This window comes from Orbicella faveolata, unplaced genomic scaffold (assembly GCF_042242905.1).
Source record: "Orbicella faveolata isolate gen_17 unplaced genomic scaffold, um_ofav_v1 contig_35, whole genome shotgun sequence".
Taxonomy (NCBI): Eukaryota; Metazoa; Cnidaria; class Anthozoa; order Scleractinia; family Merulinidae; genus Orbicella; species Orbicella faveolata.
The window spans coordinates 5,569,790-5,590,000 of NW_028301564.1; the positions used below are offsets into that span (position 1 = coordinate 5,569,790).

The 20,211-nt window shown below is 37.8% G+C and overlaps 1 protein-coding gene across 1 annotated transcript in view; it reads right to left on the reverse strand.

Annotated features, from left to right (window-relative positions):
- LOC110066611 (dynein axonemal heavy chain 3-like) overlaps positions 1-20,211 on the reverse strand; it is a 92,387-nt gene that overhangs the window by 70,867 nt on the left and 1,309 nt on the right. Inside the window, exons 2-24 of the mRNA XM_089273777.1 lie at positions 18,600-18,680; positions 17,320-17,411; positions 16,405-16,493; positions 14,034-14,869; positions 13,559-13,663; positions 12,907-13,037; positions 11,063-11,258; positions 10,372-10,566; positions 9,473-9,726; positions 7,777-7,981; positions 6,871-7,074; positions 6,455-6,585; positions 5,463-5,658; positions 4,837-5,031; positions 4,298-4,486; positions 3,792-3,920; positions 3,080-3,181; positions 2,547-2,645; positions 2,410-2,445; positions 2,020-2,123; positions 1,353-1,443; positions 1,171-1,238; positions 447-675 (exon numbers count right to left, since the gene is read on the reverse strand). Coding sequence (XP_089129903.1) covers positions 447-675; positions 1,171-1,238; positions 1,353-1,443; positions 2,020-2,123; positions 2,410-2,445; positions 2,547-2,645; positions 3,080-3,181; positions 3,792-3,920; positions 4,298-4,486; positions 4,837-5,031; positions 5,463-5,658; positions 6,455-6,585; positions 6,871-7,074; positions 7,777-7,981; positions 9,473-9,726; positions 10,372-10,566; positions 11,063-11,258; positions 12,907-13,037; positions 13,559-13,663; positions 14,034-14,869; positions 16,405-16,493; positions 17,320-17,411; positions 18,600-18,680 — 3,957 coding nt within the window. The remainder of the gene's footprint in view (positions 1-446; positions 676-1,170; positions 1,239-1,352; positions 1,444-2,019; positions 2,124-2,409; positions 2,446-2,546; positions 2,646-3,079; positions 3,182-3,791; positions 3,921-4,297; positions 4,487-4,836; positions 5,032-5,462; positions 5,659-6,454; positions 6,586-6,870; positions 7,075-7,776; positions 7,982-9,472; positions 9,727-10,371; positions 10,567-11,062; positions 11,259-12,906; positions 13,038-13,558; positions 13,664-14,033; positions 14,870-16,404; positions 16,494-17,319; positions 17,412-18,599; positions 18,681-20,211) is intronic.

A 20,211-nucleotide genomic window follows, 5' to 3' on the forward strand; every position in this document is an offset into this window, starting at 1 on the left:
ACTGATCTATGGCAGATTTTCGAGAGCTGTAGATCGTTAAAGTAGGTCCACATGCAACAAACCATGATCTTCCTATTCTTGACTAATGCGTTATGAAAAAAAAAACAGTTTAATAATCTTCTCTCTATCCATACATAATATAATTCCTAGCGTTTACGCTATCTTTTCGCTTTCAAAACCTCCGCAATTAAAACATTACGATACTAAATAACCAGACAATGAACAATGTTGCAACATAATTCAAACAGAGTTAGAGTCTTCAGTTATTAATTCCTTCGAACCGTGTTTGCGTTAAGAAACTGGTAAGATGCTAGACAGAGTTTACGTCCTCTTCTTCCCAAGAGCAAGACCCTCATAATAGTACACGACACTTGAGAAAACAATTTGAACTCTTGTCGTAACTCAAAGTGATGCTGTCTTAACTTGGCTTCATTAGTTATCTTTACCTGCAGTAACCATTTCTCCACCAGCCCACGGGCATGCGCAGGTACTATCTTCTTAGAGAATTTCACCGTTTCTCCCTCGGCAGATATCATAGCATTGATCTCTTTCCTCTCGTCAAATTCCAGCTTTGCGATACCTTCGAAACACTTCTTTAGATGCGGCTGAACACGAAGAGGATCTTTTGTCTCGGATAAAATTTCCAGAAGTTCATCATTTGACAGGAAGAAAAATCTGAAAAATAGAGGGTGGACAATGACAAGGCATTGCAACAAGATTCATGGTAGAGAAGTTGAGCGAGGAATAAAGATTGACCGATAAGTAAAACAAGAACCCTTTCCGTTATTTCTTTTTATGCCTGAGCTTCGACTAAACTACACTACTACTCGGTTTGCTTAGACACTGATGTACCTTGAAACAATCATTTTAGCCTCAGTAACATCAAGCATGAACCAAAAGGAACCATGAGGCAACCATGAGGCAACCATGACAAACGATGGTTATGGACTCATCAGACCTAATTTGTGCCAACACCCGTCAGGCCAAAACATAATTTAATTAACTTCATACTGTCAACTGTTACTGAGAAAAATAGATGCGGAGAAAACCTGTAAACAGTTTGAACGCGACTTAAGCTTAAAAATATGCAATGCCTTTGCAATCCACATACGGCCTTGTCTATTCATAATGAGTAAACGGAGCCAGCAATTGAAGATTAAAAAAAAATACCTTGGGAAAAACAACCGTTTCTTTTCTAAATACTCGTTCAGTCCCTTCTGAATGTCCTCGAGAAGGCTCTGGATAAACAGAAACAGAAGAGAGAAAACATCAACCTCTGAAGAAACAGAAAAAATAAACCTGATCGTCACCCGCATATCTCTATATTTCTCACACCGTCAAACAGGCGTTACCTCTGAGACTTGCAGTTTATCTAACATCTGGGACTGTGACGTCACCACCAGTGCACGTGGATCCTTGACTGATTCGGTCATAATCTTCCTCCTGTGATATTCAAACAACAACGAATCTCAACAAAACAGGTGTTATAGCTCTTAGGCTTAGCATAAGAAGAAAACAATCTTGTCAAAGACAAATCTTTGGCCCGTCTTAAAGCGACTTTAGTTTATTATTGACTTAGAAGTAGTAAAACGCCAAAAGAATGCAAAAACTAACTTTCATTCTCCTGAACTCTTATTTGCTGGAAGGAAGACATTAAGAGAAAGATACGTTTTAACAAAACAAGGTTCAACATGTTTATAAGATAACACGACGTGATACAAAACGTCTGAAAACACATTCCCAACAATTTTATTCTACTGTGCAGATTTACTGTTTTACTCCGTCAATATTTCTACAATGTTTATCAACTCTCATTTTGACTTGATGATGACGTTAGCTACACGTCGAAACGTCGTCGTTTTTTAACTTTAATTTCCGAGTTAATACATTGTTAATAAATATTTTATAGCATTTCTTTATAGTTAGACACAAAACAGGACAGGCAAAAGGTTAGTAGTTTATCTGGTCATGTAAGATTTCCTCGAGAAATGTTAACATAAAACACAATTAAAAACGAACCAGTATTTGTCAACAGTGCGGAATTTCTCTCCTTCCTCTGGCATTTGAGCCTGAATGTCCTCTGAAGAAAAGATTGGTTCTAAATACAACCAAGAAGCTTGAACCTGCAAGACAATTATAAACATTTAAGTTCCAAGATAACTGTAAAACTTTTCAAAGTTCTAAGATAATTACAAACGTTTAACTTCAATTCAAAAATAGATCCACGATGTATACAGAGTTGCACTGATTTGTTGTCTCTGCAACGTTCTAGCTCTGCCATGGAAGCATTTATATTTCTTAAATGTCACTAACGTAAGCTGCCTTTTCGACTCTTACTTACATCATAGAAAGTACAGTACTAAAAAACCACTACATTGTAGGCAACCGCATAAATAATAAAACACAAACCTTCAGCCAAGACTCCACAATATCTTGCATCAAATTCTGAAAATAGAATATTTACAGCACAGGCGATTAATACACGGCGAAGTTTTTGTGCACAACGCGAAATAAGAAATGGTATGATAGAAAACGTGTCAACCTACCAGTTTGGTCTCCCATTCTTTCATTTCCGCTTCAAAAGGAACAACGAAAGGAGATCCCTTCATTGTTAATGTTTTCACAATGTGATCATCAAGCAGAACCTGCCAAACAAACAAGACTGCATTGGTACGAAACACTTCGGTTGTGTCAGACTCGACCAGGGAGAGCTGTACAAGTGGTTCCAGTGAACCGAAACAAAAGGCAATTTCCGCGTTGCTTTTCGCCCCTTTGTCAAAACGAGTCTTAATGCGAAACCATTTATGTGAAAATGCGTTTCCCCCTATACTGTTCATTTTCATGCAAACCAAACTCATTTTCATATGAAAGGTTGTGCGCGAAGACTCGTTTTGAAACAGAGGCAAAAGCCGGGGAACAAGGTAACTCGGAAATGGCCTACTGTTCGATCCGAACAGGGGAGAAAGTCTTCCTAAGGTCAGTAGCTAGAGACAAAGGTTTTCCCTCCATCTCGGTCAATAAGCAACTTATCTTTACCTTTTTACAGGGGTAATACAAACAATCAGATATTGAGTCTCACCTGCAGGTCATCCACCGCCGACAGGATACTTATTCCAGTGTCTTTGTACTGAACAAATACAAAATCAACGTCCCTCCACTCTGTTTTCATTTTACTCAAGGCCTGATTAGAGAAAGACAGGCAAAGAAGATGATTCGTTACAGCGGAATCTCCAAACCTTCGATAACATATTTCCCCATACGATCTTCATTCCTGAATGAATTGTATCTAGCAAATACAGTTCAGTTACTACCTCAATCACATTTGAAGTAATTATGTAAATAAGATGGTTAGTTTTGTGGTAAATCTTTGCAGGTGTGTACAGTCCTTTCGATAAAAGAAATCAAATTGTAAAACTGAATCACAAACAAACAAAAGTTAACAAACTAAAGCCGGGAAACAAGTGCCATGTTTTGCAAATCTCCGCCTAAACAATGAAAGGGTTCTATTTTTTCATATCCCATAAAAGATTAAGAACCGCAGCAGCACTAGCGAGCACTCTGAAAAATGATAGCATTAATCAAGAGACTATGATCTTGTCTCTTGCATAAATTCACCAACAGCTCGGTCAAATTTCTCCCTGGACAATCTTTCACAAGAAACATCCATTGTCGAAGCGACACTTGATGTAGCAAACACGACATAGTACCAAATAGTATCATAGTATCACTGACCGTTTTTTGTTTGTTTGAAAGTTTTTGTTTTTTTGTTTTGTTTTTTTTTAACTACTCACCTTTTCAAGGGAGAACTCTTTAGCTGCTCTGCCGCTGATCTCAGTTAAGTCCTCTACAAATTTATCGAGTCCGAGAACTAGCATCTCGTTTAGTGTGGTGTCCTCTTTCGGAGCAATGTTGAATCCAATCTAGATTGTAACGAATAAGTACAAATGATACAGGTTTTCGCACTAATGAATTGAACTAATATATCAAATACGAATGACCGTGTTTGACCACATTTCCAAACACCGAGAAGAGAGTTGAAAATATGACGCGCAGCGGAGTATTTTTGACGAACTTCGAGGTGTTTGGAAATGAGGTCAAACACTGTTTTAAGTGTTTGATATATCTTCTCAATGGAAACTAAAACTAAGGAGAAAGCGAAGAAATAAAGTCGTCAAAATCTATGTAACTAGAATCAGCTATCCAAACACCGTCATGGTCACCCTTTGTTTCAACTTGATAAATCATTCATGAGTTTGAGAAGTACAAATAACAAGTAGTTACTATTGTCTTATCATACCTTAACACTCATAGCTTCCCAATGTCTGTCCTTGATTCCAGGAGTACACAAGGCGTGTATCAAAGGCATGTTAATCTTGAAGTTCTCCAACCTCGCTTTAATTGTAGATGCTACCCTCAGGGGGCCGCGGAATTCAGGATGAGCAAACTCTTTTGTCAATTTGTAACTTGTTCTCCAGAGCTCTGAAACCTGTGAATGGTAAAGAGCAACAGATTAATGGAGAAAATGGTTAACAAAACCTGATACGTAACAGAACATTACTGAGTGTTGGTGCCTTATTACCATAACAGATTAAAATGTGTAATAAAATATATTCATTGCACAGGAGGTTGTCAAAGTTGCGTTAATTATATTAGCATGAATATGAGAATCTAAGCCTTTCCTGGATTGCTTGACCCACACTAAGAGGTGAGAAACTTATATGCTTCACATATAAACGAACGACTATGCAACAAGGAATTTTTTTTCAACAGTAAACTCAGAGATTGTGAATGCCAACCACACTAAAGTTTTACATAATCTACGCTCTATATAGATACCTCTTCTTCGATCTCTTCTGCATTCAGTTTTAATATCGGCCCAGCCAGCCATGCCTCTTGTTTGTCATGAAATGTCACCAAAGCTCTCCACAGCTTGTCAAATGGTTCTTTTGCTTCTGTTATCTCTTGGATTTGAGGAAATGCGCTGTAAACTTCACAACCAAGGAGGCCTTCCTCCTTGTTGATCTTCTTTCTCTGTTGAAAGAGGAAAACAAACAGACGTGACGTGATGTTTGGTTGAAGCTGAAAAACTCTTTTATAAACGTCTTACAAATTCAGTGGGCTACAGTTTCTATCTAAAATTAGCTTTTAAGTATAATGACAGTTATTACTATTATTATTATTGTTCTAGTTGTTGTTGTTGTTGTTGTTGTTGTTGTTGTTGTTACGTGGGGACAACTGTACGTCAGGCCAATTCTCATTGAAGCACCAAAAGACTTTCCAATTAATATTGGCCAATCAGAAACAGTATCAGAATTCCGAAAGTCGTGACGTCAATTCGCTGCGAAGATGTGCCGCCATGTAATTTAAGCAACCCCTCTGACCAAACCTGCGGGCTCAATTTAGCCTTAGAGACAAGTTACTAATAATATTGGTACTAACTAGTTTTCTTTAAGTTGATGTACCTCCTCAAGAAACACTTGCACTTTTTCTTTGAGTTCCTCTAGCTGTGCCAGATACGTCTTTGCCTCGGACATTCTGTCCTTGGTGTAAAACTCTTTCACACTCTGCAGAGTTTCATTCAACTGCATCTCAAATCTCGCTTGCCAATCAAACAGCTTGTTCATGGCGGTATCGTGTTCTCGTGTAATGCGAGTTTCACTGGATAGCACGAGACATAATATACAGAACGCATCATGAGGTCACTTGAAAAGATATCTATACCTTCACTCTTATTACGTGAGTAAAGTGGGTGAGGCATGACACTAACTGCATACAATTAAAATGAGTGAATAAATAATACGAAGAGGAAAAAATACTGAGATGTTGTCCAGGAAAAAAGCAGGCTAAATTAGTTCATAAAGGCAGTCACTTTCTATCATCTCTGTAAATTTCGCTTTGACGAATACAAGATAAGTGGGCGTAACCAGTGCCACGCCTACACAAAGTTGAATATTTTACGACGACCGTTCTCTTTTTGAAACATTTAGACATCGAGCCAGAGTTTTCAATGACCAATTGTAGTTCACCATTAAATTTGCTCCGATTCTTATTGGTAAAAAAAGTTGAAAATAATTCAAAATGGTGGTGGTGAACAATAAACGGCAATAGAGTGTTTCTGTCTCGGAACTATCGGCCTGATAGTTGCCCTCAGAAATTTGATGTTCTCAAAACTAGCATATTTGTTTTAAGAACATCAAATTTCCGCTGAGCAACTATATATTCTCGACAGATACACTCTCACTACTATTTAAATAGAATTTGTTTCATTAGACACCGCGGAGAGAACCGGTCACATTCATGAATGCTGTATAAAACTTTTAGTATTAAATAAATACTTGTTTTATGTAACAGGGTTTTTGGATTAACAAGTAAACGTTCTACTGAAGCCTAGCTTTGTCTGGTCAGGAGTTGACATTCATATTCTGAGCTCAACCTCAATTTCAACCTAACGTACCTCATTTTAATGATGGGTATGATCCGTTCAGGCCAGGTGAATGTAGTTTCATTGAGAGCCAAATGATCATCAGCTAAAAACGTGTGATCCATCAGAAACAAAACAAGATCTCCTGCTTCCTCCAGCTCTGTCTGGTGTGAAAAAAAAACACAACAAAAATCAATATTTTTATAATCACTGCTGGTAATTTTATTGAATCAGAGAGCAAAACCACAGATATCACAAACGTTTTAATCAATGAAAACAGAATTCAATACACTTGACTTGTAGAATTTAAAACGTTTGACTTGCAAAAAAACATCGGATGTAACAAAAGCATATCTGTGTAAGGATAAATCTCATTCAGTCATGTAAGTGACATAAACAAATCTCTGGGGTTTAACAGTCACAAATGATAGTGCTGAATTAACTTCTACCTTCAGATGCACCAAGGGGCCGCTTCTCAAATTGTCAATATACTTTTCCAGGTCAACAAGTTCATCAGTGGTCTTTGATGACGATGTTATACGATTAACAATGTAATCATACTGGTGGCATATGGAGCGGTTGAAATCAAAACTCTTCCTGGTCAGCTTTGACGTCATCATGCTTACCAGATCATCAGCACGTGACACAAGGAACTGAAAATGTTACGAAATACGTGAAAGTGCTAACAATGATTTGTATACTGTACTACGAAAATCATCAAGTAAGACTGAAAAAGTACATAAAGTTTTATTTGACTTCGAATTACAGATAGCAAAAAAACTATATGCTAATATCTTTGAAGAAATTCAAATAAGTCTTGACTAAAGATGTCCAATAAACTCTGTGCAATATGCCCGCAGTCCACCATGGTTATACAAGCTCAAAATGAGTTCAGGCGCGAGTCCTTCGTTATCCAGAACTTAGTTTTACGGATAACGTAATTCGATTCTCTTAAGTCTTTGCTGCTGAAATACTGAAGTTGAAGATCACAAAATTAAAATGCCAAGTTTATTAAGCCACATTTAAACAAGTAAAACGTAATAGAAGGGCAACATATCTTGATAAGATTACTTACAGTCCTTTAAGAATAGCATCATTCATTTCTGGATTGAAAGCTTAGTCTACAGAGCTCAAATATTTACAGTGGAACCTTGTTAATTCGGTCACCAACGGGTCGCAAAAATCTGGCCGGTATTAATGGGGTGACAGTAGTAAAGAGCTTACATAAAAATGGCTGGCTGTGCTTTTGTTCGGGCCACAATAAAGTGGCCGTAATAACGGGATGGCCACAAGGCGGAGTTCCACTGTACCCGTGAATCTTGGTGAAAAAATAGTAATTACTGATTGTGTTTTACCTCTTTGATCTTGGTGCAATCCAGCACAAATAATTCCATCGGAATGAACAGATCCATTGAGGCAGCCATTTTGGAAAGGTCGTACACCTTTTGTAACTCCCTTCCATACTCCAACAGATGACGGTCAGTAGATATGAACCTCATTGTCCTGATATCAGACTCTCTTGTCAGCAAATACTGCAATGGGTCATAAACTGATCGGAACCTTGAAAAGAACAAAAACACAATAAAGGTACCTGTCATACGTATCGATCACAAGTGTATAATAAAACAAGTACTGTAATGTTGAGCCACGCAGTGCTAGTAATATACAAGCTGACGATAAAAAAGTGATAGTTGCCTAGCCCTACATAAGGAATTTAAGGAAGGGGACCACATGAAGCCAAGAAAGAGACTCTTTTGACCTCAAAGGGATTCAAAACCAGGAACTCTGGATTCGAATCCCACCAAGGTGAAAAGAATTTTTCTGTCTTATACGTCTCGATTTCTTTTCAAGCGCTAGCGTTAATTCTCTAATTTCCAGCTTTTATAACACAAGCTCAGTGTTGAAGCCTGTTTGAATCGTAGTGATCGGAGGAGCCTGCACATGGTACATCATTGCTGGGTCTTCAGTTTCGGTAGTAACGGTAGCTCATTGTTAGTTATATCCTTTTAAAGGCACTTCAGAATATTTTTAAATAACACAACAACGCTTTTCAGTTTTCGGAACATGTTTCGATGTTTCAAACATCACCATCAGCCATAATGAAAATATAAGGTTTACAGAAAGATCATTATTATATATTTAACAGCTTATACAATGAGCCTTTATAAATTTAAATTAACGTAAAATGCAAACTTATTTAAACTAACCAATAAAAATTTTGAAAAGAACAATAGTGAAAAACCACTAAGCTGAAATAGATACATTTAAAAGTGTAACGATAAATTGACATGCTCAACTTGTTTGTTGAGTTCTGGAACGGTTAAATTGAACGGTTAAATCCAGAACTCAACAAACAAGTTGAGCATGTCAATTTATCGTTACACTTTTAAATGTATCTATTTCAGCTTAGAGGTTTTTCACTACTGTTCTTTTCAAAATTTTTATTGGTTAGTTCAAATAAGTTGGCATTTTACGTTAATTTAAATTTATAAAGGCTCATTGTATAGGCTGTTACATATATAATAATGATCTTTCTGTAAACCTTATATATTCATTATGGCTGATGATGATGTTTGAAACATCGAAACATGTTCCGAAAACTGAAAAGCGTTGTTGTGTTTTTAAAAATATTTACAACACTTGTGCTATCAAGACACTTCAGAACAACGTTCCTTGACCAAATTTAACACAACGTAAACGCAGGCCTCTCGCTCTAAATTCCAACGGTACTAACCATTACTTAGGCCACTGTTTTTCTCACTCATAAAACTCCATGTTTGTTTGTAATTAAGCTTTGGACTGAGTTTGGTTCGCTATATTAAGAAGTATGCCAGTAACTTTTAACTGTAACACCTTAGTGGGAAAACTCCCCAATCATCTGTATACGGCCAACTGCCTACGATCCTTTGCCTCTTGTTTTGCTTTGATTTTTTACATTACTTGCACCAGGACATAAAAAGAAGCCAAGCTTTTTCAAGTTACTACCATTTACTGTCCTCCTCTGATCACTTTGTACAGCCATAGTAATGACACTACAACATTGCAACTTACTTGAGAGGCCCAGCACTGTTTTTCTCCACGACATCAGCCACTCTTTCCTTCGCTGCCAGTACTCTTTCTTCATCAAGTTGTACACTGCTGATATGACGCTTCTTAAGTCCTTCATCTTCATAAAACAACTGGTGTTCAACGCACTGGAAGTTTTGCACACTTTTCACCATGTGTTCAATGATTTCATGTATTGTCTCAGTCACGTCTGAGAAATTTGGCTCAAAATCAACTGTCACTTTTTCTACCTCAGGAACCTAAAAATAAAACCATGAGATGTCCACAAATATTTGTTACTAACAGGAAAAAGGATGTTAAAACGCAGGATTCTCAGTTGCTAACTTGTAAGGTTATCATTCATTTATGTTCTTAAAAACGAGTAACAAGCCAATTTTGAACTGATTTTCAAACAAGACTTGGTGCATGTGCATAACCATTCATTTGAAAATAAGTTAGAACTGCAGACAGAAAAACATGCAAATAAAGCTCATATCCACATGAAAAGTTGTGCACCAGGCATTATTTTGAAACAGACGAGAAAGACAACTCGGAAATGTCTACCACTCCTCAATAAATGCAGAGAACAGCATCGTAGGACCGCAATGCGTGCAGAGAACAATAAGGGTGAGAAGGGTGAGATGATTATGTGGCATCAGTTCCAGTGTGTGTTTAGACTGAGATAACAACAGAACTTTACAATAAAACATGCTGGATTTTGGTTGGTTATGAAATATTTTCTATTGTTCTTTAGAAAATAGCCCAAAGAAAATACATGAGCTATCAACTAATGTTCCCACAGAATTTCTGGTTCTCCCAAATTCCACCTGTGTTTCTAAAACTGCACAGAAGCACACAAAATTTTTCTTTTTCTTAAAGAAACAAGAGATAAAATGATGTCTTACCACTGTGAGTGTAATTGGCTGTGGTAGTACAGGAAGACTTCTTTCAAAGTGTCCGGTAAAATCATTTCCAAGTTTGTACATTTCAATAAACTGTACTAGGTCGTCAATGGAAGAATACACAGCACTGTGAAGATTGAGCGACATCAGGGAGGAAACTGAGCTGAAGAAATGATCCATCTTCTCCACTCTGGATTGCTAAAGGGTGCGAAAAAAATTATTAACCAAGAATGAGTACTTTAAAATGAAAGCAACTGTGGAACATAAATACTGGCCTAGCCAAGGTTAGCGTATGGTCTGGATTGATATCTACAAGATACAGCTTTGGGTCCTCTCCTGGTCATTGATGCATAAAGCATGGTAGGCCTGTCAGGTTTCTAGTTTACCCACAAAATTCAGAGATCCCTGGGTGTAGTCCTTCTGTTCTGATCTTGGACAATGCACTGTATTCTTAAAATGCCTCCCTATGCCCACATGCACAAATAGTTGTTGACAATACTTTAACAGAACTTGATCAATTTTCTGGGCAACAATAAAGGATGGAGTGACAAATAATTCCATAATAGTTCTGGGTTACTGCCAGTGACACAAAAATATTACCTACAAGTGCACAACATCACCAGTCAACCTTACAATGAATCGCTATTACTAAAAGAGAATTTAGAACGGTTGTTCATACTTAGGACTCAATTACCTCATCTTCAGGCATCCATTCCTCAATGTCATCTCTTCTGTCACTGATGATCTTCACACAGGTTGGGATCCACTTGTCTAACAGTGTTCTCACTCCATGCTGAGTCGCTTTGTGAGCATTTTTCCTGAGCTCAGTTATTGTTAAAGGAAGAGATCTCTTCAGACTGGGAATATCAATTAATCTCAAGTCTGAGTAACTGTAATCAAGCAAGAGACAAATGTGTTATAAAGTTCTCACGATAATTTGCACACGCACCTTCATCATTGAAGGTAGTCTCATATACAGTTGTAAGAACAAGCGCTGGTCAGTTAATGGCAAATGCCAGTCTCTGGCACCAGACGAGCCAGACTTGAGGACTTTAGAACTGCAAAACTTTTACTTTGACTGGATAATAAAAAAATTCAAAATATTTATGACTGTTTCACGATTTGCCAAAACTGATATTTATTTCCCTGAACAACATACTGTAATAGCCCTTTCACAGTTAACTTTTCTAATTTGCATTACCATATGATCCAAACCAGATGTGAGGCAATTTCTAGCAGCTTTTTAGTTTCTGCTTTCAAGAAATTACCTTGCATTGACATTACTTTGTTAAAATGCAAATGATTAATGTTAACCATGAAAAGGGCTATTGATACAGAAATACATTCAATGACTTGATCCAGTGGCAGATCTAGGGGAGGGGCCTGCCCACCCCCTTATTTTGGGGAAAAAAACTTGCAGAAAGAAGAAAAGCCGGCAGGGCAAGCGAAAAAAAAACCCTCCCCCTCCCCCACCCTTAGCTCAGGGTCTGGATCTGCCACTGCTTGATCTACACTCTAAGTTTCAATTTGTCAAAAATTTCTTACTTCTTCTACCTCCTGAATGGGCTTGATCTTAGATTGAAGTTAAAAACAGGGAACAATAAAGGGAAACAAAACATGATTAGCCTTATCCACCCATTTCAAGGAGAGCTGAGTACCTTACAAAGATCTAGTTCTCCTAACTCCCTCTACACCACTAGTTCCTGAACAGAGTTCATAGTCAACACTATTTCCATGAAATCCACACAACAAGTACACACAGTCAAACCTGTATTAGGTGGACACCTTCAGGACCCTTGCTACTGTCCACTTATACAGGGTGTCCGCTGAAAACTGATTCCCGAATTCAGAATTGAAAACAGGTTCAGAATTCATCTTAAAAGAGTCATATCAATATTGGTCAGCATTAAAGACCTTAAAAGGGACAAATAGGATTCTCGTGAACGATCGAGATAACTCTGAAATGCCATATTTCCACAAACAATGACAAGAGGTAAAGCGATTTAAGTATACAGTAACAGTATCTATATTGATCGAATTATGTTAAGGTTTACAAAATCAAACAAGAACAAACGTTTTGTAAAAACAAAACCAAATAACAAAATATCGCATTTCTGTGACAGCTCAGTTTGGTGGCAAACTTAAATGACCGATCTACTAAAACGTGGACAAAAAAATCTTGCATTCTTTTTGCACTGTCCGTTTGATACAGGTTTCTAACAATAGAAATGACCGTAAAACTCAAGTTTAAGGAGTCTGCATCCACATAATAGAGACGTCTTTTAAATACACATATTTCTTACAGTGAATGTAGGAAAAGAAAAATGGGACTTGCACTGTTGTGCACTTAATAGAGGGTGTCCGCTTAATACATGTATGGGGTCCACTTAATACAGGTTTGACTGTGGTTACTTATTATAAATTGAATGCAATTTCTCAAACTGTAGCAAATAATGCATTAAAAGCATTTTTTTTCCAGGTTGTCTCTTCCTTGGAAATTTTGTTCCTGATCCCTGACTCTTTACATATTGAACTCACTGTGATTCCCAGAGGAATAGAAGTTCCCTAAGTACAACATGGGTCACAAAGAGGTTTTTCTCCAGGTACTCCCTGCAGGCAATGACTGAAGCATGCCATGGGAATCTCTCTCTTCCAGCAGGATATATTACCTGAAGGATAAAGACATATCAAACCTCTTTGGCACTCGCTTCTTTTTTTACAATCAAGCATATGCAAGTTTTTGAAGGCCTTTTCCCTTTTTTGAACACAATTTGTTTGTTATTACAAATGAACCAGTGCATCTCATTCAATTTTGTACCATTTTATTTCATTTTACTTTATTTCATCACAATATTTTGCTTACTTAAATTTTGGTTTCACTTTTCTAATAAACCAGCTACTGCTGTACTTGAAAACAAAGTGTGTGTCCTAGGAAGGGATATTTAGTTTTATTGAAGTATTTTAATTGGTTCATCTTTTTTCACCTTGTTTTCTCTAGTTCTATTTTGTTTCATTCACATTCCATTTCATCTCAAAACTCTTGTCAGCAGGCAAAGACTTCCCAATGAACCCAACCAAATCTAACAGCATATTTCCAAATATCTAGCTATGTGGGGTGTACTGAAGGAATGCTACTTTATTAAGTCAATTGAAATAACTCAATATTATCATAAAAAATATCAAGGCTCACTGGTAGTGGCATATGGAGTCCAAGTCGTCTTTGTTCTGCAGGATCCAAAAGCACATAATCCAGAATACTTTGCTTTACACTTCGTGCATACTCTGCCTCCATTTCCTGTTAAAATAAATATTAATAAATTATATGATCTCAGAAATAACTATAATAGTAAAGATTATTCTCCCTGCATGGTGTGACACTGTGTCAAGTTCCAGAAAATATCCATACCCACCCGAAGGAGGGTTATTGGAAATAAAATTTATTACAAGGGGTAAGGTGATTGAAGAGGAAGGGTGTGTCTCAAACAACAAAATTGTAAAAGAAAGTATGAACCAAAACTGGAATTTTTGTCATAATTTTGGCAAACAATGTAATCCAACATGGATGCAAGGCAATTTCAGGTAGTAACTCCAAAAATGCCCAAAGTTATGTTGGATTATATTGAAATGCAAATGAGAAAGTCAACAGTGAAAAGGGTTATTAATACCTTGTCAAGCTCATCCAATGTTTCCTTAAAGTCCTGTTTTAATGATTTTGGAAGAAAATCGTGGGTCTTCCTCTTCCATTCCTTGGACAATGGTGCTACCATGTTAGACATAATGGCCTTCTCCACAAGACTACTGTATCTCTCTAGCTCTGATTCAGGTGGCGACACAGCACGGGAAAGTCCAAAAGTAGGAGTTGTTGATGGAGGGAAACTGATATTTAAAACAGACAGTGTCTCTTCGTCGTGCTCTCTAAATGACAACACCGATGAGATATTCAGCGGTGAACTTGTTACAGTATAACTTCCACCAATATCATGGATTTCCATATCTGTATGACCATTTGAAATTGTTTCTGTATCAATAGTTTCGTTCCCGCTTGATTCAGTCACCCTCCCTTGGCCTCCCCATGCAACTTTTGCCTTTTTAGAGTCTGGCGATTCAGGCATAGGTTCTCCATAATGATGCAAGCCGCTACCCTGAGGACTGGGTGAACGGCCATTTGATTTAACAAACTGTTCTGCAGACTGAGGTCTTTTTACTCTTGGTGGTTTAGAACTTGACAAAGGACTTGTATCGATATCAATTTTTCTCTCTGCTTCAGAAGTATCCTGTTCATTCTGGGGTGACCATTTTTTTGGCGGGCCCACAAGAGGTGGGCTTGTGTGCCCCTTGATAACTCCCACCCTGGGCACTCCCTGGGTCACCAAGTTACCCTTTCCTTTAGAATACACAGAACTAGGTGATTGAGATTGTCCACTATAAAGGGGTTGAATTTTCTCTTCAAGAACCTTTCCAGGAGGGCTAGGTTGCTTTCTTGGGCTATTCTTCTTTTTAGCTAGGAATATAAGGAAATTAAAAGAATGAGAAAGTCAAAAACTAAACCATAAATGCAAGCAATTCACATGATGGTGCCCATAAACATTATAGTAAGTAACCTCTTCCTTAACTGTCCGATTCAGATTCTTATATATCTGACTCAGAGCAAGGGTCCAAGAGCAAAGGCATTGTGTAAGTCACTTGAACAGATCCCTGGCGAAAATCTTTCAAGGATCTTTGTGGATCTCTATAAGGATCTTTCAAGGATCTTACAGGTACCATGATTGTCAGAGATTTTGGTCAAGGATTCAGTACTGCTAAATGTAATTTAACAAAGTTAACAACTAGGAGCAAAAGTCTTGTCAGTGGCGTTTACAGGTATTGGTTGTTAGTGTGTTTCCCAGGGGGGTACTCGCAGTATACATGATGGGGGGTCTGACATTTTTGGGGTCTGAAAATTTACACCATCTGTATTGTTGGGATCAAGACATTTGTCACAAATTTTTTTGGGTCTTAAAAAAATATAGGTGTATGTTTTGGGGGCTTACAAAATTTTTGTTGCAATCAGTGGATCAGAATATTATTCATTCCAGCTTTTTTTCAGCAACATGTGTGTTCCAGAAAAATGCTGATAAAGAAGACAATATAATGTATTAATTTGTAATCTTGTTTTTAAGTCCTGTATTTTTTGGGATAGGAAATTTTGAGGTCAGGTATTTTTGGGGGTGCACAATTTCAGGCTCAAGTGTTTTGGGGGGTTCATAATATGAAGCTCTATTGGACCCCCCTCCACCCATCATGTATACTGTTAGTGCCCCCTGGGGAGTGTTGGCCATCCTAACATTGTTAGCATTTATAACTTTTCATAGCATTTTGTGTAACATTGTTTTTGTCACAGACATTTAGAGGGGGTTTGCCATCCCGTGTCTGACCCCACCCCCAAGAACACCCTAACCTCATTCCCACAGCCTTTTCCCACCCTACCCCCAAGTAAGAGAAAAGACTATGTGAATGAAGTTGCAAAACACCCCTAATCCTTTTAACTCAAAAAGAATAGTTGTACACTGGAAAAGGAGGTGAATCTGCTAATATTATCAAATTTTCTGTCAACAAAAGAGCACATGTATATAAGTTTAACTGTCTTTGTTATACCTCCCAGCTCAAATATGTTTTCCAATTGGAGGAGAACGTGTCACCTGTCATGGGTTAAAACTTGCTAACTCCCTAGGAAAACAACAATGAAGTTTCGACTCGCACGTGATCAGGTCATGCTCCTTGAAACCGTAGCAAATTTGTGTGCCAGCTGGCATCAAGCAAACAATTTTTTCGCAGTTTTTTTCCCTACTTTTAAGTTGGGATGTATAACAAAACACTTAATGACTGGTCCTGCGGGAAACACAGAGTTTTGTTTCCCCTTAACCTGAATGTTCATTCAATGTTCAATGAACATGGAGGGTCTCGGGAAAACATAACTCACTGTTTCCCATGGGGCCAGTCATTAAGTACTTATAATAATATATCCTGTATTTAATTACTCTATGTACTTCAGCTTACCAGAACTGGATGTCTTGCCTTGTCTTTTATAAATTAACTTTGTTGTTAGACTCTGAGCTGACGGTGTGTAGTTATTGGCCACTGCATCACTGCAAAATAAAATGATACACTAAACAGTCAACTGAAGTAAATTGAATGTAAAATATTGCATTGATTAAATTTCCTGGGGGAGGCGTGTTAATTGTTTCCTGAAATCATCACCCCATGTCAGACCAAAATATGTGATTTTCAATTCAATAGCCTATTTCAGACTGGAGCCAAACCTTGAAAGTCAATTTCAGGTTTCGAAAACTATTCCACGTCTCTAATACATGACTTCAGCTAATGAATAAGCAGGGATGGCTTCTATATCCATAGATGTTTGAGACAAGATTTAAATCCTTTCATTATGACAGGGAAAACATGGGGAATACCTGATTCCAGGCCAAGGAGCAATACATACCATAATTCAGGACAAAAGAGAGCAAAAACCATACCCTTTGGTTTGACATGCACATAACTACCTAGCTTAAAGGAATAAAGGTACCAGTAATGCCAGCTGGATAGAATATAATGATACAATTCAGTATATAAAGATTATGTTTTACATGAAGTATTTAAAACTTAGTGTGACATGATGGTAGAGAGGTAAAGTTGAGTGTTCCATTCACCAGTGTGAGGGGTAGTTAATTATTTTCCTCAGTGCTTCCCTGTGTCCTGGGACAGTGGGGTTAATGGCCCAGCAGTGATGGACAAGCATTCAGTTACTGGGAAAAGTCCGGTGAGAGTTGATCCTTTTGGGAAATCAAAACTATTCAACCTCTCTCTCGGTCCCTCTCCACTCTCTGTCCCCACTCCTCTTAAGAAGTCCCATCTTTAATTGAACATAAAAATTGCCAAGGATGTAAATGTCTTAAGAAATAAACTGCCACCTACCTTGTATGTCTGTAATGACTTTTCTCTTTAGTTGGTGATGCTTGAGTATAAGCTCCATACTCTACAATCTTTGGTCTTTCACTATATGCAGGCTACAAATTCAGATCAAAAAGACGAACTACTTTTAATAATACATGAGAATGAATATCATTGATTTCCACAACAACATAGAACCTGCGATCAGGCGTTTTTCTTTTTGCTAAATTGTTTTGTTTTGCTTTTTCACGAGCTGGATAGGGAAAAAAAAGAACACCTGATACATTCACTTCTCAAGCCGTCTGCGGCCCCTTCATGGCTTACCTGTCAACAGCAATATTATCTTGTGTCAAACTATGTCCCAAATGACCTGTGTACATTTTGTGGAATTGAATCCAAAACTGTACATCACCTATTTTATGAGTGCTCTTTTACAAACCTAATCTGGACTGATTTTGCATCCTTTTGGTATTTGGTTTCCAGCAAAAGAGTGGACCTCACACTACAAGATGTGTTACTAGGCAAATAAGACGCAGAAATAGAACTATTGAATTACTTTATTACGCTTGTTAAACTACATATTTGGATAAGTAGGAGACGTGGTGTACCTCCTAATCTAAGTGCTTCGAAGGAAATTGTCAAAGTGAAATTTAGAACTAAGAAATGTATAGCTATGAAAAACAACACAGAACTTTACTTTCAGGCTGGATGGCAGCTGTATGTAAAATTCATATTAGAAACTTATTTTATGGTATCCGGTCTCATTATTAATTAATTTCATTACCATAACAGGGCATGTAAAATAACTGATGTTGCTAATGTTAGGTGTTATTAAGAATATGTAATTTTTTGTTGTTTTTGAACCACACAAGGTTATAATAAAAAGTGGAAAAGTGAAAAAAAAAAATCTTGTGTCACGCTATAAATATGAGCCAATCAGATTTTGCCGGAAATTTATGCAGGTGTTGGAAGTGCACACTTATTTCTTAATTCGCCCTATGAGGTGACTCAAGTGTAATATCTTAGAGATACCTTTCATCTGAGATAATTCCAGGGCAGGAAAAAAACCCAGGTCCGATTGCCCGGGGAAGTAAATTTTGCTCTTGCATGACCAAGTGAAAATGGAAGTTTGGTGACCCGGTGAGCAAGTGAAATTAGTCTCAGTAGACTTGCTAGCGATAATTAACAATCAAAAACAAGTAATATTTTAGTGGAGGCAACTGAAAACTGAAATGTACTGGTCCAATGGGCAACTGTATTTCAAAATGTTTTTCCTACCCTGTATTCAAACAGTGTATTATTACCTGTGGAGCACTCAGAGGCGGAAGGTGATCAAAGATATCCCGATGTTTGATGTTCAAAATGCTCTCAGATAAGTCTTTTGGCTGAAAATGTTACAAGACATAAGAATGTTCAATAAAACTTCTAGCATTACTGTATACTATTAGATTAGACATAGCTTGTCAATAGTCTACCTCTCACGTAAGATGTACTTATAATGTACCCTAAGGGCTAAGGAGTAGCAATTGGTAAATTTGAGGCTGTGTGATGTCCATTTTTTGATCTCAAGACCTTCTTAACCATGCAAAGAATAGCATCTAGGTAACATCGCAAAAGAATATGATTTGGGAAACCTGTCCAATTTGACCCTGGTAGGGACAAATATATTGTGATCAGTGACGGATCCAGACCTTAAGGGGGGGGGGGGGGGGAGCGGTTTTTTTGCTTGCCCTGCCGGCTTTTCTTCCTTCTTCTCCCAGGCGCCTCCCCCAGATCCGCCACTGGTGTTGTGTTCCTTAGTCCCACAGTACCTCTGTCCACCCAGGTGTATAAATGGTTACCGGCGGGTTTAATGTTGGGGGTAACCCTGCGATGGACTAGCATCCCATCCAGGGGGGAATAAAAAAGTTCTAATCAGCTCTGGCCTGATGGACCACTTGGCTGATAGAGAGACTTTACCTCCCTGGCCTAAGAAAGTCCCCTCTGCAATGTCCCCCAGTTCAAATAAGTCCTCCTACCCTCTCCTACCCTCCTCTCAGTTTTTTCTTCGCAAATACCCCTGCCAAATATGACAGGCAATATACTACAGACGGAGTGACAAAAGCTATACAGATGATTGTTTCATCTGAACAACGTTCTTGTTGTATAAATCTCTAACAGTACTGTAAACTACATGCAACATGTAACAACTTTGGCACTCTCTTATAAATGTGTGGTTCCAGAAGAGATCCTATTATCTGCCCCAAGGAGGGTATTTAAAAATCCTGAGAGGGAGAGCAGTCTCAAAAGCCAGAATTTTTAAGAGAAAGTATGAACCAAGAGGGATGGGAGGTATCCAAACCAAAAGATATGGATATGGAGGGCTATGGATGTTTTCTACCAAAACACAATCAGACTTTGCCTTTAAAATGTCAATATGTCAAACAAAATATGTTACAAACTGTTTCATTTATTTTGCAATTTAGAACAAGGACCCTTATTCAAATAAGCTTCCCTCTTACTCTCTTCCCCTTTGTAAAGAGGTCAATCAGGGAATAATAAACTGAAGATCACAGCATGATTACTACCCTGAGGTGTATCACATGACATTTTTTGGCCAATGGTGAGAAGTACCTCATGTTAATCCCCTTAGTTAATTAAGAGTTTACAGTCAATTTCACGACTTTTTCATTCAAAAGTAAATTTGACCACCAAAATAAAAAATTTACATAACATATTAAGCCAACACACAGCTATGCAGTCCACTACATGTGGCCCAGGGGGGTACTCACAGTATACATGATGGGGGGGGAGTCGGACGGAGCTTCATACAGTGAACCCCCAAAACTACATGAGCCTGAAATTTTACACCCAAAAAATACCTGGCATCAAAATTTCCTACCCCCAAAAAATACATGTTGCTGAAAAAAAGTTTGA